This window comes from Coloeus monedula, assembly GCF_965178545.1.
Source record: "Coloeus monedula genome assembly, chromosome: 18".
NCBI classification, from domain to species: Eukaryota; Metazoa; Chordata; class Aves; order Passeriformes; family Corvidae; genus Coloeus; species Coloeus monedula.
Genome location: NC_138798.1, coordinates 4,650,993 through 4,668,454, shown reverse-complemented (window position 1 = coordinate 4,668,454; position 17,462 = coordinate 4,650,993). Strand labels below are relative to the sequence as shown.

The 17,462-nt window shown below is 50.3% G+C and overlaps 1 protein-coding gene across 1 annotated transcript; it reads left to right on the top strand.

The window, feature by feature from the left end:
* Window positions 1-1,595: 1,595 nt before the first annotated feature.
* On the top strand, window positions 1,596-15,878 carry FOXN4 (forkhead box N4; the record flags this gene model as incomplete). The annotated part of the gene is made up of 9 exons (XM_082293519.1): window positions 1,596-1,678; window positions 11,096-11,259; window positions 12,096-12,205; window positions 12,294-12,437; window positions 12,586-12,713; window positions 13,434-13,530; window positions 13,638-13,845; window positions 14,673-15,032; window positions 15,628-15,878. 9 exons carry the CDS (start codon window positions 1,596-1,598, stop codon window positions 15,876-15,878), a joined length of 1,545 nt encoding a protein of 514 aa, XP_082149645.1.
* Between the last annotated feature and the right edge of the window lie 1,584 nt (window positions 15,879-17,462).

The following is a 17,462-nucleotide window of genomic DNA, read 5'->3' as shown; positions in this document are numbered from 1 at the left end:
CACTTCCCAGGATAGGGCAGCCACAGCTTCTCCTGTGCCAGGGCCTCAGCATCCTCCCATCCTCACCTCCCGCAGCGCTGAGCCTCAGAGCGGGCACTGCCTGCCCGGGGCTGTCCCGGCTCCGTTCCCGCTCCAGCCGCTCCCGCTCCCCTTCCCGCGGCCATCCTGGCACCGGGGGCGAGCGGGGATAGGCGGCTCCGGCCGCTGCCTCCGCTCCGCTTCCCGCAACGCCGAGCGGGACATCGGGCACCGGGCACCGGGCACTGAGCACCGGGCATCGGATACTGGCCACCGGGCACCCGGACTGAGCCCCCGGCACCGACCGCTGAGCATCGGGCACTGAGCACCGGCACCGGGCATCGGGTACCGGGCACTGAGCGCCGGCACCGGGCACCGGCTCCCCCGAGCCGCCCCCCCCGCTCCGCTCTCCTCCCGCCGGTGCCCGTTTGAACAGGCGGGTCCCTCCCCCTCCTCCCTCCGGAAAGTTGCACAAAGTTGAGTTAATCGGGGTTTTTTCCCCCCTTTTATTCGCTGCTCTCCGTTGGGACGCGCTGCCCGCCCGCCCTCCTCGGGCCGGTGCCGCGGGGCGGGGGCACCGGGGGCGGGGGCGGCCCTGCCCGGCCCTGCCCCGGCGCTGACCCCGGGCCGGGCCGCGCATGCTCGGGGCTGGACAGCTCCGGAGAGGGAAATTTAAACCGGGGCCGGAGCGCGGCCCCGCCGCCGGCCCCGCGCACCGAGCGCCCGCCGAGCTCCGGGCGGCCCCGGGGCCCCGCCCGACAGGTTGGTGCACGGAGCGGCGGCAGCGCTGGGCGGGGGTTGGGGGTCGGGGATGGGGACCCCCGGGCTTCCTCCATCCATCCATCCCCAGGGCAGAGGGGCTGGGAATCCCAGGGCTCGCTCCATCCTGAGGCAGCGGGGCTGGGGACCCCCGGGCTCTTCCATTCCCGGGGCAGCGGCATTGGGGACCCGGTCTCCCCTTAAGCCCCGAGGCAGCGGGTCTGGGATCTTTCCGGGCTCGCTCCATTCCCGCGGGTGTGGGGCTGGGGTTCTCCCTGGCTCCCTCCATCCCCGGGGAAGCGGTTTTGGGATTCTCCCGGGTTCCTCTTCCGTCCCCAGGGCAGCGGGGCTGGGAACCACCAGGCTCCCTCCATCTGTGGGGCAGCGATTCTGGGAATCTCCCGGGCTCCCCTTCCATCCCTGGGCGTCCAGGGCTGGGGTCTCCCGGTTCCCCTCATCCCCGGGGCAACCGCAGCAGCTCCCGCAGCTTTTTCATCCAAAATGCGACGGACGCTCTTTGGGGGATAAGAGCAGCCCAAGGCGGGAGCGCTCCTGGCTGGCTCGGTGCTCCCGGTACCCACATCCCCTGTCCGTAGCTGTCCCTCCCTCAGGGGTCCCTCTCTGGGATGGCACTATCCCCCGTGAAGTGTTTTCCTGCCCTTCCCAGTGCCACCAGCGCACCTGGGGGTGCCGGTGCGAGCGCCGGGCTGTGCCGTGCCCCGGTGCCGGGGCTCGGGCGGGGTCGGTGCCTCCCGCCGCTGCTGAAGTGCTGGATAGCTACTGCTGCTGACCGCTGCCTTCTGCTGCTTTCCCAGGAGATGATAGAGAGTGATATCCCGTCCATAATGTCAGGAATCATTAGGAATTCAGGGCAAAACCACCACCCCTCGCAGGAGTACAGGTGAGGTTTTCTCCGTTTCAAAAAAACGTGCACTGCACTGGCACAGCTGGCCACTCCCGTTGCTTCCTCCTTGTTTCCTAAAAAATCCCTTTAGCATGTAGAAATCCACTTTTCTTCCTCTTCTTTACTTTTTTTAAAGTTATCTGCATTATTTCCCCATTCTAAATAAGATTTCTAAGCTGATGAGCGGTTACAATGCATTCCTTATTTAGGAACATTGCTGTTTAAAGCATTCACAATGGGGGCATTTGGGTGCAGGCTGGACTTGATAATCTTGGAGGTCTTTTATATCCATAATCATTCCATAATTCTATGATTCTCTGATTTTGATACTAATCTGTATTTGAGAAACACCTCCCCGACCTTGGGCTGACCTCTCTCTAAACTCTCTGTCCTGGGCAAGCGTTGCCAGAGAAGGATATTCTCGTTAAATCATAATAATTTAAAAGTTCCCTTTCAGATCACTTTTTGCATTGTTATGGAGCAGTCATGGAGAGACTGAACAAGTGCAAGAGACACTGGAGGAGTTTTGAATTAAAACAAGCACTTGTGCAACCCTCCAAAGCACTGACATGTCAAAGGGCTTTTAATACGGGTGGGAACAAACCTGGCTTTGCCAAGAGCCTTTCGTAATTTAATTTACCTGCACCACCGTGCTCCCATTTATCATTTCAAAGCATTGTTAGAGGTTACAGGAGGGTTCTGCATGAGTTACAGAGCCCTGGGTTATGTTAGGTTACATTTTGTCACATGATGCAAAGCTCCAAGAAATACAGAACACACACAACACATCCCAGTTCACAAAAAAAAAAAAAAAACAACACAACAACATAGAGCAAACCAGAAGAAAATTATTTTCTTTTTCTTTAAAATGAGCATTGAGAGACTCCTTCCTCCCAGCCTGAGGGGTTTGCAACCTTTCCTGGGGCTGCTGCAGGTATTCTTCTCCCAGCCTGTCTCTATTCAAAATGCAAACGCTGCAGCTCAACAAGGGATTTGTTATAGTCCCTGCAGCCTCTGGGGTAAAAGGTTTGTGGCTCTGTTTTTGCTGTTTACCGAGGCACTGTTTGCTCTGGGCATTTTTCTTGGCTCCATAAATATTGGTGAAGAAATTATTCGGGATTTAAGGAAGGGTGTGGGTGAGAGGGACTTCTGGGGACGTGGATTTAAGGCTGAATCTTCAGAACTCAGCACCTTAACAAAGCCCCCTTTTTTAGGGAGAGAAGTATTCTTTAACTCAGAGCTGCAGGAAAAAAACTGGCTTTTGGGGGAGAAAGATAGGATTTATCTTACTGCAGTTAAAAAAAAATCATAACTTTCTGGCTTTCCTTTTCTTAAAAACCAGCTTTGGGTTCTCCACGAAACATTTTGAACTCAGCTCTCTAAAGTTTTTCACCCACTTGCGATTTCTTTACCGCAGCTTTAAAACGAATTATTCGACCTCGTTTAATAGTGGCAAATTCTGATAAAAATGCATAAAATCTGAACTGCAGCATAAATGCAGAGCAGTATTTGTCCTACTTCATGAGAAAACACTTTGGATTATGTAAAAGAAAATCTTTTAGACTGAATGATTTTAGGAAAAGAATAGACCTGTCAAATTCTATCAGCTCTGTTTACTCTCCTGCTGTCACCACAGTCCAAGACTGGAACCCACAGTCCCGAGTTCTCCATGGGGGAGCATCAAGGCTCCACAAAATGGGGGAATGGCCTCCAATTAGCGAGTGGGAGGCTGGGGCTGTGCTGAGAATACTCTTCTGTCTCACTTGGAATCTTTCAATGGGACAGTTGGACTTGGAGGAGCCCCGGCTTTGCTGCGAGGAGGAAAGGCTGGGAAGGGAGGGGATCAAACCCCCAGACACCCATCAGTTTGCAGGCAGATTATGCTTACAGCTGGAAAACTTGGGATTTGGGATTTTTTTTTTTTTTTTTTTTTGGTAAAAGAAATGTGGGGGAAAAAAATCCCTGATTTCAGCAGATCTTTGAACTGTGCAGCTCCAAAGCACGTGCAGTAAATTTGTCGTGGCTTGGGGTGGTGATGAGGCTTGGGCTGCTTCTGGCTGCTGGGAGAAATCCCAGGACTTTTTGCACCCCAGCGAAATGATTTTAGGCAAATATCTCTCCCACCAGTGCAGCTGTGGGATATAAAACAGCACAGGGATGATTAAAGGCCATCAGATCTCCTCCACTGCCTGCTTTTATGGTGCTGTCACTGCCCGGCTGCAATGCAAAGTAATTCTTTATTTTAGGAGCTGCCTCTCTTCGCTTCCTCCAGAAAACACCACCATATTCAATATATTCATCCATGTAGGGCTGGCAGATATTTCTAATGATCCCAAATCACATTTAAGGGAACGAAAGCGGAGAATTGTAACGCACCGGCGTTTTTGAACCCTCAGCGCTTTATGCCTGTTAATCATAATTAATAATTTAATGTGGTTTAGTTAAATTCAGATTTTAAATCACAGCACGGGCAGACCACAAGCTTTCCATGCAGTGGTGGCTTGTGGTTGTTTCAGCACAGAGCTGTGCAAATTCTAGGAGCAGGCTCAAGGCTTTTCCCATGGGATCTACAGGCTGATTCCTGGGAATCACCAGGTTCTTCAGCTCCTGGGCGCTGTGGTCTTTCAGCAATGTTTTGAATTGAAATATGAAATCCATCATTTTGATTTTAAGATTTGATTCCATGACATGTGGTGTCAGGACCACATTTCTATTTTCTTATGTTATTGTGTATATCCAGTTGCCAAAAGCCTTGTGGAGCATTTCAAAGGCCTTGCCATGCATTCTCTATATGTTGAACAGGAATTAAGCTTTAAATAGATCTATTTTTGATCAAAAGGTGTTAATCATTAATAATTCAACATATTAGTGGATTATAGTGTCCTTTACCCCATTTTAATTGTCCTTTTGATTCTTAAAAAAATTGTCTATATTCATTAGCTCATTAGTCTGATCAATTTTTTGCTGTAATTACTTTACATTGCCATAAAATGTAAAATCAGATTAAGAAGCACAGGGCTGCTGTAATCCATAAATTCTGGATGTGACAGCATTCCAATGGGGAAAAAGGTGACAAATCTCGAATCTGAGCACATTTTAGCTCTAAGTGGTGCTCTCATACCTGGTTTTTTTTGCACTGGGGTTTCTGGAGAGGAAGTGACACCTCTGTCCCCTGGGATGGATGGATGGATGGATGGATGGATGGATGGATGGATGGATGGATGGATGGGAGGGAGGGAGGGAGTGTGCACACAAAAGGTTACAAATGCATCACTAACAACACCCTAATTGCTCCTGGAGAAAATGCCAGTGTCCATTCCTATGACATTCCCGTGTGTTTGTCTGACAGGGAGTGAGATAATGACTCCGAGTGCCTCAGGAATTCCAGCACGGGAGTTGCTTCATTCTTTCAAAAAAAAAAAAAAAAGTGAGAAACCTCCAAGGAATCAGTCAAACTGGATTGATTTAAGTGGATTAGCACGACTGTTTCCTCAGCACTCCTGAAATGTGCTGATCTGGAGGAATAAAAAATTGCGGCCTTCCGCTTGTCCCAAAGTCCCGCGGTGATGGTGGAGCTGGGAAGGGCTGGTTTGGAGCAGCACCTTGGGCTCCTGGGAGACCAGAACGGGTTCATCTCTCATCTCAGAAAGGGTGCTTGTCCAAAACAGGAAAAGGGAAAGGGAATTGGGACTTTTCCAGCATTCCTGGGGATCTCAGAGGCTCGTCACACCCATTGACAAGGGCAGGAAGCGGAGCTGCTGCAGGCCCAGAGATTGAGGGGGTTCTGACAACCCTGCACAGGGACAGGGTGTAGAGCTGATATTCCCTTTACACCTAGTAACATTCCAGTAACACCTACACAAGGCTCCAGTGCTAATGAACAGCAAGATCCAAGGAAAAAGCAGTTTCCAGTCAGACCATGGTTCTGTTTTTAATACGTAACATTCCTGCAGTGCCTGGTACTTCAGCACGTTTTGCTTGTTCTGACATCGGTCACAGATCTGATTTTTGGTTTGTTTGGGTTTGGGGTTTTTGACCAAACAGGTTCCAGAGTTAGATCCCAGCTGCATTTGGCAAATCCCAGCCTAGGGATGGTTAGAGCAGAGCAGGGAATGAGTGCCTGGGGGTGCAGTGTTGCCATCACCCCTCATTTCCTCTCGGGTTTAAGTATTACACATTTTACTGTAACCCAGTTTCCACTCATCCCACAGCAAACTGGTGTAATGGGGGTTGTCAAATGTGGATCTGGGATGGATAAAAGGCTCCAGGAGTGCAGCTGTAGCTTGTTCTTAGTGCCAAGTGCCTTTGCAGGAGATTTTCAGAGAGTCCAGCATGGTGCAAGGAAAGGAGGCCAGCAACACCTGCCAGGTTAATGATGTCATTTGCTTTTTCCTCATCAGTTTTGGTTCTGATAATCCAATGTTCCTTGATAAGGAGGGACTCTCTTTGTCCCTAGAAAGCTGTTTAATTTCTGTTCTGATTTCCAGCAAGGCCAGAAATAACTCAGAGGTGTTGGAAGATGGGGAGGAGGTGGGATGATGGTTTGGGACTGGGTGTGTGCTGTGCCTTCAGGGAGGAATCACAGACCTGGGTAAAGCCAAAGAGGAGCTCAGGCAGAAACAAGCTGAAAGGGGCAGCTGGTTATGAGTGTGGAAACCAGAAAATAGTGGGGGGAAAAGCACTTGAAAGGCAGGAAAATGGGAGGGGAAGGGCATAAAGGGAAGGAGCAGAGCAGTGGGAATGAGGAGCTGAAGGAGATGGCGAAGTTGAACCCTTCAGTAGAACAGAGGACACCTCTCACATGGACACAGCTGGAGAGTCACAGTGCAAACCTTCTCCACGTCTTGCATAGAAGAACTCTCTGTGCTTGTCCTGAGGACTTTGTGTAATCCCAGACAAATGAAAACAGTTTCTCATCACCATTTCCAGAAGAGGTTTTCTTAGGATTCTTCGTGTCCAATTGTCTCTTGCTGGACAAACCATTGCAAACAGCTAATTAAGGACCTACCACCCAATTCCTCCTGCTGGTTGAGCAGTTGTGTCACCTAAGCCTGGGCTAAAAACTCAGGTGGCAGTGCTGGGAATGGGAAAAAAACCTGTCCATTGAGACTTAAAACTGTGAAATATCCCAAATGCAGCTGCAGGGGTTTGGCCTGGCTGTGTTTGGGATGGAGGTGATGAGTTGTCACCTGGGTTGTTGAGGAGATGGTCCTTACAGTCTCCAGGGATGAGTTCGCCATCCCACACAATGTGGAGGTGGATAATTCATGGATAGTTCCCCTGGCAGTGGTTCCTGAGGTGAGGAACCACCTTAGATCCAGCTCCCTCCAACAGCTCAGCCTGAGGAAAGGTGGCAGAGTCCCACTGGTGAGTACAGACTCACATCCAGCTCTGGTGTTAAATTCCTGCCTGGTGAGGCCAGGAATGACTCCAATTCCATGCTGTGCCAGCAGGATGCTCTTGATGGGGGGGAGAAAAAGGTAAAGATACCTTCAGGTGGCTGTGAGTGAAGATTTTGTGCTGCTGGCAGGCTCTGGTGAACTTTGCCAGGTGAGCCCAGCATCAGATCTGGGAAGGGATCTCATTCCAAGGTGTTCCTGATCCAGCATTACCCTGACAGGATAAATATTTTGGGCAGATAACTGCAGAGCAGACAGCAAAGACTAACGGTGCCATGGAGCATTTCTGTGCCACTTCCACTTTTCCAGGCACTTTTCACAGGAGGATCTATGGATCAGCATCCTGGGACACACAGGAGAACCAGGACTTAAATCCTCAGCACCCTCTGGGTTCTCATCCCTTTCTAGAGGCAGGGGGTGTTCTCCTGCAGAGAGTTGAACGCAGAGGGGTAAAAGTGGAGTTGGGTGATTTCACCACACCTTGAAAAATAACACCACGTTTGCAACAGGTTTGGTGGGACTGCACCCTCCCCTTCCCGGGATTCAGTGGCTCCATGGCTGTTCCAGGAGCCCTGGGAATGAGCAGGGGAGGCTCAGCAGCGCATTAATTACAGCCTATCACTATTTATCTCATTTACATGCACTGAAAGGCTGCTTTTACCACAGTGCCCCATTGTGCCAGGGGCTGTGAACACCCAGCCAAAGGCAGGAGCTCTGACTCCTGGAGTTTATCCTCCTGGAGTTTATCCTCCAACGTGAGACAAGCAGGGTGGTGGTGAGGAACAGCATCCAATCCCACCTGATATTCCAACACGTACTCATGGATCTGCAGCTGTCTCAGCACAGGGAATTTTCAGGTCAGGAAGATTGAACCCTAGGAGATGACAACGTTGGTTATTCCAGTACTCGGGTGTCTCTCTTTTTGCAGTTAAATTAGAATTTCTTCACTGACAGCAGGGCACACATTGAGCCTGTGGCCTGGGACGTGTCCTGGGTTTACACTACAGAATATCCCCGGGCTTTTAAAACACCTCAGCCAGGCAGCAATGGGCATTCTTTAAAAGTTTCACCTTCTTTAAGACATGTGAGATCTCAACATCGGTTTTGAAGGCAGCCTGAAGAATAATCCTTAAACTTGAAATCATGGAATCATAGAATTACCAAAGCATGGAATCGCAGAATCCCAGAATAGTTTGGGTTGGAAAGGACCTTAAATATCTTGTTTCAACCCTCTGCTGTGGGCAGGGACGTAATTCTGATTAAATATTAATTAATTAATATTATCTGATTAAATTAATTAATATTATCTGATTAAACCCCCCCCCCCATAATTAACTGAATGTTAATCTGATAACTAGTGAATCCATTAAAACAAAACAAAACAAAACCCAAACAGAAACAAAACAAAAACCAAAAAAACACCCAAACAAACAAAAAAACCCAACCCATAGCGAACAGCCTGAGGTGGTTTTAAAAGAACTGTAAATTCAAACGGGAAGGGAAGGGAAGGGAAGGGAAGGGAAGGGAAGGGAAGGGAAGGGAAGGGAAGGGAAGGGAAGGGAAGGGAAGGGAAGGGAAGGGAAGGGAAGGGAAGGGAAGGGAAGGGAAGGGAAGGGAAGGGAAGGGAAGGGAAGGGAAGGGAAGGGAAGGGAAGGGAAGGGAAGGGAAGGGAAGGGAAGGGAAGGGAAGGGAAGGGAAGGGAAGGGAAGGGAAGGGAAGGGAAGGGAAGACCACTGACTTGGAGAAAGCTGTCTTACACACTTGTCTAGTTATTAAATATTATTGCATCTTCATATCTGTTCCAAACAGAGCCTCACGACCGTGATATCAACTTTTCAGTTGATACCAGCCCTTCTCCTTGCCCCTGTTCGTGTCCCTAGGGCAGATGCTGAGCGGGACACCCAGCTCCACCTTCCCACGGCCTCCCCCGCTCCCGGGCTGTCCGGGGAGCCGCGGGCTGGGTGCATCCCGGGTGAGGGTGAGGAAGGAGCCGCCGTTCTCCGGGCGCTGCCAGCGGCGTTCGCGGAGCGCGGTGGGCGCTGACCCCGTTCGCGCAGCGCTGGCAGGGCGCGGGGTGCCAGATGGCGAGGGGACGTGTGTTGTGTGTCGCCTGTCACTCGGGCAGATTAATGGGAGGTTTGTAAGAAAGGAGCGGAGGGGGGGGGCCGGGGCAGGACAATTAAGCGGGGTCCCCAAAGACAATGGGGGCCACGTGCCGCGGGCGGCGGGCGTTGGGCGCACAAAGGGCCCGCGGCTCCCCCTCAATGGAACCAACTGTTGCAAACGACCCCGAGCCTGCCCAGTTTTCAAATCATTTCATGCCCCTTGTTTTCTTCCAATCCAGCCAATCTCCGCGCCGGGAGAGCCGTCACCTGATGGGCTTTTTTTTTTTTTTTTTTTTTTTTTTTTTTTTTTTTTTTTAATGGATTGAAGTCCCCATGCCTCGCAAAATAACTGAAGGGCGTAACCATGGCAATGCTAATTATTGCCCTATAACTACAGTAGGAGAGAGAGAGCACGGGGTAGGCTGGGAGGGAGATTTGAAGAGGGGTTGTTTTTGGCTAGAGTTGGAGCTTTTGGCTCTTGGTCCTGTGTTGATTTTTCCCCCTTTTCTTCTTTTCAGAATCTTTTTGCAAACAAATGGCATTCTGCTTTAAAGATCTCCCCGGTAGTGGTTCGGGGAGCTTTGATAGGTGTTTCTGGAATTCCTGAATAGAGGAGCTAAAAGCTCCAGGGCAGGCAGGCGCAGGAGTTCTGCCCTGTTCTTTTAAGCTGATTTAGAGTCGTGTAAAACATAAAAGGTGCTTCAGCAAGAGACCAGATTTATTTAAGGCTTCTGCAGCATCAGTTGGCAGCAAACACGCATCAGCAGCAGACACCACTTTAACACATCTCTGAGAGCTCTTGAAAGCCTTGGGTTTGAAAGCAAAATCAACTGCATCCAACTGAAGTACGTTCTTCTGAGAGATAAAGATGTTTTCCTGCATCTGAATCCCTTTGGGTTTACCCTGGGTGTCTAATGACAACTTCCTGGCATGTCCTAATTACTGCTTTATTCCTCAAGGTACCAGTGACTCCTGGAATAGTGTTCCACATAAATTAATTAATTTAGCCTTTCATTTGCAAGAGTTCTTTTATTGACTCTAATGGGGAGTTTGGACCACACAGGAATTTTTGAGTACTGTAAATATATTCCAATATTCCCGTTTTGTACCACACGCTCTGTCAGAAGCAAAGCAAAACAGGTGATCTGGAGCATGTAAAAGGTGCCAAAAGCAGAGCTTTAAACCAAAAGCAGCCTGTCACAGCTGTGCCTGGCGTTGTTGCTAAAGGCAGCCTGGCAGATACAGTGCCTCCAGTGCCAAACCTTTCATTCTGATCCTTTGCTCTGTCAAAAACTGCCTAAAAATTGTTTTTTTAAGTATCAATAACTTCACATGTCTGGATGGAAGAGATCAGCAGTTCCGTCTGTGAAGTTCTCTTTGAGCAGCTGCTGATCTGCCAGCACTGACAGGATCCAGTGGCTGGGAAAAGCTTCTCCAGGTGTTCCAGCAGCAGCACACACATTCCCCAGGAGCTGGGCACAGAGCTCCTTCCAAGCTCCTTCTGGATTTCAGGGTTAATACAGAACAATCAGGTTCAAAGTCCTGACAGGTTTCTCCCCATCAAAGCCAAACAGGTGCAAATTTCTGACAGATGTGAAAATTAGGAAGCAGTTTGGGTTCATTTCCAGGTAGTTTCTCTGCTGGGTCCCTGGGCCTCCTTCCCCTACAAATGCTCCACAAGAAGTTTTCTTAACCAAAATGTTTCAAACTGGACAAAGGAACACGAGAGCAGGTAAAGGGTGTCAGTAACCAGCTGTGAAACCGCAGGGCACGGCTGGATTTGGACACAGAATTCCAGCCTGGTGCTTTTTCCCACTGACCTACAGGAGCTTTGCCATCCCAGCCATCTCTTTCCAGGGATAATACAGCACCATCCCTGCTCCCTGTTAACCTTCCCTGCTGCTTTTCAGACTCCTGGCTTCAGACCCGTCCCAGCTGAGTGAGGATGAGCTCCCGGGGGATTTGCAGTCCCTGTCCTGGCTGACTTCCGTGGATGTGCCTCGGCTCCAACAGATGGCCAGTGGGAGAATGGATTTCAGCCTGGGGGCCCAGAATGCCATGCTCCAGCAGACAGGTACTGTTGGGATGGGAAATGGGAATAACTGCTCCCTAAGCAGCACAACCTGTCCCCGCCACTCCCCCTCAGGCTCCCTTTTCCTGTCAGTGGATTCCTTTTAAGTGCTTTGCATTTTGTTTCCTGTCCAAAGACCTGGAGCCTGTTGGTTTCTCTAAGGGCTCTGCTGGTGCCTTCCCTTCATTCCTAGAGGGAGAGAGCTCCAGCACTGGCAACCCTTGGATCCCATGGGAATTTCTGCTCAGTGCAGCTGCTGGTGCCTTGCTGGGCTGAGGTATTTAAGTCCTGGGTTTTAGAGGCTTTCAACAGCTCGGAAATTAGGAAATTAGGTAATTAATCATTCTGCTTTGTTTCAACATTAATAAAACGAAGAGCACCTCATTTACCTCACACCTCTTTCCTTCATGCAGCCGCATGTGTTGGTCGAGCTCCTTTCTTTCCTTTGTGAACATCCTTTAGGTAAACACACATCATTCCCTGTGGCATTCCACAGCGAGAGCTCAGCGTGCCACCCCGCCTGCCTGAGAGCACAAATCCTCCAGGAGCACAGCTAATGCTGAATGTGTTGTTTCTCTTTTGTAAGACCCGGTGCTCGTGTCACCACCGTGGGCTGTTAAACAGCTGCCACCTTTCATCTCCTGCCTAACGAGTTTTGGGAGCAGCTGATGTCATCTGGGCAAGCTGCGAAATGCTCTGGCTCCTCTGGGGATGGAAAGCCAGAGAGGTGGGATTCTCCACTCCAGAGCTTCCCTGTGTTCAGCTGCACCCGGTGGCAGCCCCCTTTCCTGAACTGTGCTTCCATGGGAGCATTCCTTGCCTTCCTCTCTCCATGCCAGGTCCTGTGGGCAGCACGATGCACTCGACACCCGGAGCAATGATCCACGTCCAGGCCAGCCTCCCACAGGGAATCCTGGGCCTCAATTCCATCTCAACACACGGAGCAAATGTAAGAGCAGGCCTCGATGGCTCGTTATTGCCCCAGCTCCTGGGACAATGGGTTGCTAATTCCATGCCTGTTGTGTTTCTCTTGGCAGATGAGCCCCTACGCTGTGGGTGGGCAGCTGTCCCCTGGTTTGCAAACACAGCAACAGCTCTTCCCTCCTCCTCCTCCTCCTCCTCCTCATCCTCCTCCTCCTCACTCCCAGCAGGTGTTTGCCCTGGCGCAGAACCCCCAGCAGGTACTGGTATGTGCTTGTTGTCTGTTGTGAAGTACCTGCCAAGATCAAATCTAGATGTCTTTTAAAAGAAAACCGAAATTATCCCTAAACCTACACACCCACGGACATTTTGCGTCCAACATCTCCCTTCTTTTCCCTCTGCACGCAGTGTAACCCAGCAGCAATCTACAACACCTCCTATGGGACACAGCCACACTATTCCCAGCCACGCCTGGCTCCCCACTCTGCCCAGGAACTGCATCCAAAGCATTATCCCAAGCCCATTTATTCCTACAGGTGAGTGGGGAGCAGGAAGCACATTGCCTACAGCCTGTCCCAGGATGGCTGGGACACTGCAGGGGTGTCTGAGTCCTTTGGAAGGGAACAAAAATCCCCTCATCCATCCAGGGGTTCTGTGGAAGCTGCCTCTGAGGGGTAGCAGGAGTGAACAAGCAAAATAATTCCTGGAGAGCAGCATAGGAGTAGCAAAGAGGAGTAAAATCTCAAGTGGTCACAGCACAGGCCTGGCAGAGCCCAAGAAGGGTTTGGACAATCCTTTTGGGAATGTGGTGTGACTCTTTGGGGATGGTGCTGTGCAGGGCCAGGAGCTGGACTCGATGACCCTTGTGGGTCCTTCCAAACTCAGCTTATCCCGTGATTCTGTGACTTCTGAGCCCTTGGGAACAGAAATCCCAGGATCCCAGATGTTTGTGCCTGAAGAGGTCCAAGGCTGCTAGAGCAGAAGAAGGCATGGAGTGACAGGACAAGGGGAATGGCTTCCCACTGCCAGAGGGCAGGGTTAGGTGGGATATTGGGAAGGAGTTCCTCCCTGTGAGGGTGAGGAGGCCTCAGCACAGGCTGCCCAGAGAAGCCATGGAAGTGGCCAGGTTGGACATGGCTTGGAGCAACCTGGGCTAGTGGAAGGTTGCAGGGGATGGCACTGGATGAGCTTTAAGGTCCCTTCCCACCCAAGCCATTCCATGATTCCAAGCCATTCCCACGTTTCCCTGCCCGCAGCTGTTTGATCGCGATGGCGCTGAAGAACAGCAAGACCGGGAGCCTGCCCGTGAGCGAGATCTACAGCTTCATGAAGGAGCACTTCCCCTACTTCAAGGTACCTGAGCATTTCCAGGCTGGAAAAGCACCACATTCCAGCCCCTTTCCCCCCTCCCCCCCCCAACACCGTAGCTGCTTCCATCAACCCCTTCCTGCTCCTTGCAGACAGCCCCCGACGGGTGGAAGAATTCCGTGCGCCACAACCTGTCCCTGAACAAGTGCTTTGAGAAGGTGGAGAACAAACTGAGCGGGACCTCCCGCAAGGGCTGCCTGTGGGCCCTCAACCCCGCCAAGATCGACAAGATGGAGGAGGAGATGCAGAAGTGGAAGAGGAAGGATTTGGCTGCTATTCACAGGAGCATGGCGAACCCAGGTAGGGCTGGGATCCCACACCCCGTCCCGCACATCCACGGCATTCCCTGCGGGGCTCCGCTGCCTCCGGGGTTGCTGTTTGTAGGAATGTTTTAATATCGAGTCACATTTTAATGCACGTTTCATAGAGTTGCATTTTAATGCTGTTTCTTGCCTGCAAAAGTCTCCCTTTCCTAAGACATTTTGTTCTTTATAAAATAGAAATTATTATTATTGATAATATCTGTTATTAGAAATATGTATTTATTATGTTTATTTATATATTTAATTTATTTATCATTTCCCCCCTTATTTATAAAATTTCATATTTATAAAATTTCATATTTGTAAAATTTCTTATTTATAAAATTTCTTATTTATAAAATGTCTTTTTTATAAAGAAACATCTTTTGGAAGCTTTCAGGAGCTCGGTGTTGCCAAAATCAACTGGAGTTTTTTTGCTGCAAAATCAGTAACGTGCAGTCAGTGATAAATTACACATTATTCGTTTAAAAGCAAAAGGGCCACTGAAAACAGTCAGGAGTTTTTTGTACTTATTTGGCAGATAAACAGAATTCTGAGTGTTCCTCTGGGCACAGAGTTCTGCAGCTGGGGGTGAGCTGCTATCAGGGGTGGCTGGGCTGCTCCGCAGTTTCCTGATCATTTCTCATGGAAGTGGATTTGGGGAAGGAATTAGGTGGCTTTTCTTTGCTCTCTGCACGGTCACAGCCTGTGCTGCGTCTCACACGGTGACAGTCAGTTGATGGCACAGATGTGTGGTTGTGCTATGGGCAGTCCCTGCTTGATCAAATGGGTTAAAGCATCTCTTTTCCTCCTCGGAATGGGCAGAGGAGCTGGACAAGCTGATCACGGACAGACCCGAGAGCTGCAGGCGGCCCAGCAAACAGGCAGAGCCCGAGGGGCCCCCCCTGGGCCGGATCTCCGTGTCCCAGCTCCAGCCCCAGCCCATCATGACGCTGTCCCTGCAGTCCCTCCCCCTGCACCACCAGCTCCAGACCCAGGCTCGCCTCGCCCCCAACTCCCCAGCACCTGCACAAACGCCTCCTCTGCACACCCTGCCCGACATGAGCCACAGCCCCCTGCCCCACCATCCCATGGGACGCGCCCCGGACTTCCCGAACGTGGCGGTGGACATGAGCACGGAGGTGGATGCTCTGGATCCGAGCATTATGGATTTCGCCCTGCAAGGTACGGGGGAAGGCGCCGGGGGAGGGCAGAGCTGGCGTTTGTGGCTGTGTTATCTCTGAATATCCAACCAGGATCCTCAGTGGGATGGTTTGGGATGGGGCTGAGCTAAAAACTGGTGCTGGGTGTTGGCATCTGCATCTGACATCTTGGGTGGATTTTGTCCCTGTGCCAGGTGGGACAGCAAAGCACCTTCCTGGCTCCAGTGCAGGCACTGCAGGGGGTGGAGGAAGGGGTGTCCAGCTGGATTTGGGACACCACATCTCTCTGCCCATGAAACAGAGCTCTGCCCATGCCTTGGTGTTCTCCTTCTGTGCAAGGAGAACTTCCCTGGTTTGTGGCGATGCCTGACGTGGTCCTGGGTGTATGGTGAGCACAGGTAGAGAGGTGCTGTCTGGAATCACAGGATCTTGGGGAAAAGACACTTGTTGCCCAGAAAGGTCTGGAATCTCAGGTTTTGGGAGCTCAGACACACTTCCTGCCCTTGCACCACAGTGGTCCCACCCTTTGGGTGAAGCCCTTTAGTCCCTGCCTGACCCCACCCAGCACCCCGAGGGTGGGGGATGTGCTGCTGTGAGCAGGATTCCATCTTTTCCAGGGAACATTTGGGAGGAGATGAAAGACGACAGCTTCAGCCTGGACACCCTGGGTGCCTTCAGCAACTCCCCCCTGCATCTCTCCGACTGTGAGCTGGGCACGCCCGGCCTCACGCCCGTGTCCAGCGGCAGTGACCGCTCCTTCTCTGACCTGCAGGTCACTGGCCTTTACACCACCTACACCACCCTGGACAATGTGGCAGCTGCTCAGTACATGAACCCCCAAGGCAACAAACCCATCCCTCTGCTCTGAGCTTGGCACCGTTCCACGGATCCCGAGGGACGGTTCTTCCCCGTGGTTAAAATCCGACCGGGAAGCTACAAGAGCTCGTCCTGCTTTGGGATGTGTTGGCTGCTTCCAGCGTGTGAGGCCAAAATAAATCAAGCTGGGACTGGTAGAACCACTTTTCCCCCATGGCAAGGGCACGGACATTTGTGTTGTGAGACTGGGGAGCTCTCCAGAAGGACCTGGAAGGCAGCAGGAACTTCCACTGGAATGTAATTGAGCTAAAAAGCACCCAGTTAAGGGAAATCAATTTATTCTACACCGTGGTGGAGCTGCTGTGTCACCACTGTCACAGAAGCCACCACGAGCCAAGGGCCTGGCCAGCCCCAAGTTGGTTGATTGTGCCCCCAGTGTGTCATTTTTTCTTAATTTGCCAAATTGGACAAAGACCTCCCACAGTTCCTGGAGACATTTGCACCACTAACGCTTTTCTGATGTAACTGTTGTTAATTTATTGTTAGGAGGTAGGAAAAAAAGGAGCAAAACCACTAAAAAAGGAAAACTCACCTCCCTAGCAGAGCACTGTTGTATGTAGATGAGTAAAAGTCCTTACCCCTGAAGGAAGTGGTACTACTGAACTATTAAACTGATCACTGGCTAGAGGATTTTAGGAATTACGCCTCTTTTTAGGATTTTTTTAAAAAATAGATTTGTTTATAGTCTTGTGTATTGTGCTTCTGTCTGTTCTTGTGCTAGGCAGTATTACTATTTGTAAATTTATTTATATTTATTGTTATGAAAAGAAATTATGTGAACTGAGCACTGTTCAATTTGTAAAATGCTGCAGTAACCTGTTTTACAGCCACTAAATTATTCACCATCAGAACCACAACCACCTTATCACAGTTTTTACACTATATGTCTTTAATAAGCACTTTTGATACTGTGAAACTCATGCTTTTTTAAAAATTCAGAGACCAAATATTGCCACTGTACCTTTCATAATAGTCTTTGATAATTAACTAAAAAAAACCTGAGGCTAATGTAGCTTTTAAAAAAAATTTTCAAACCCTGCTTTGTCCTTGTTAACATACACTGCAAATAATGGGATGAAACATCTGGAATATGTTGGAATTTAGCATTTAGTCTACTTATACCTCTGTGAGCAAAAAAGTGATATTTATATCTTGGGTTTTGTCTGTTCCTGTGCATTCAGAGACTGTCCCGGTGCTGTATCCAGGTGCTCCCAGGCTTTTCTCTCCCACACCCATCCATGGATTAAAGCTGGAGGGTGCAGGATGCTGGAGTGGCCCCAAAGGGCACTTTCTTGCTTGAAAATATGAAGATCAGGGGCTTGGAAACATCTGTGCCTGTTTCCTCCCAGCACACCCCTCCTTGGCAACCTCTTCCAAAGGGCACCACGATGCTCCACGTGCTAATTTATTGTCCAAGGTCAAATGTGATTAATGATCCTTTGCTGTGACTGGTGTCACCTACGATGTCTTTGCTTTTTTAAATAAATATTTCTTAGCACTACGCCTGGGGCATTCTGGATGTGCTGTGTGGTGCCTGCCTTGGTGTCCCTGTGAGATCTCCTCTGGTGTCATGCTG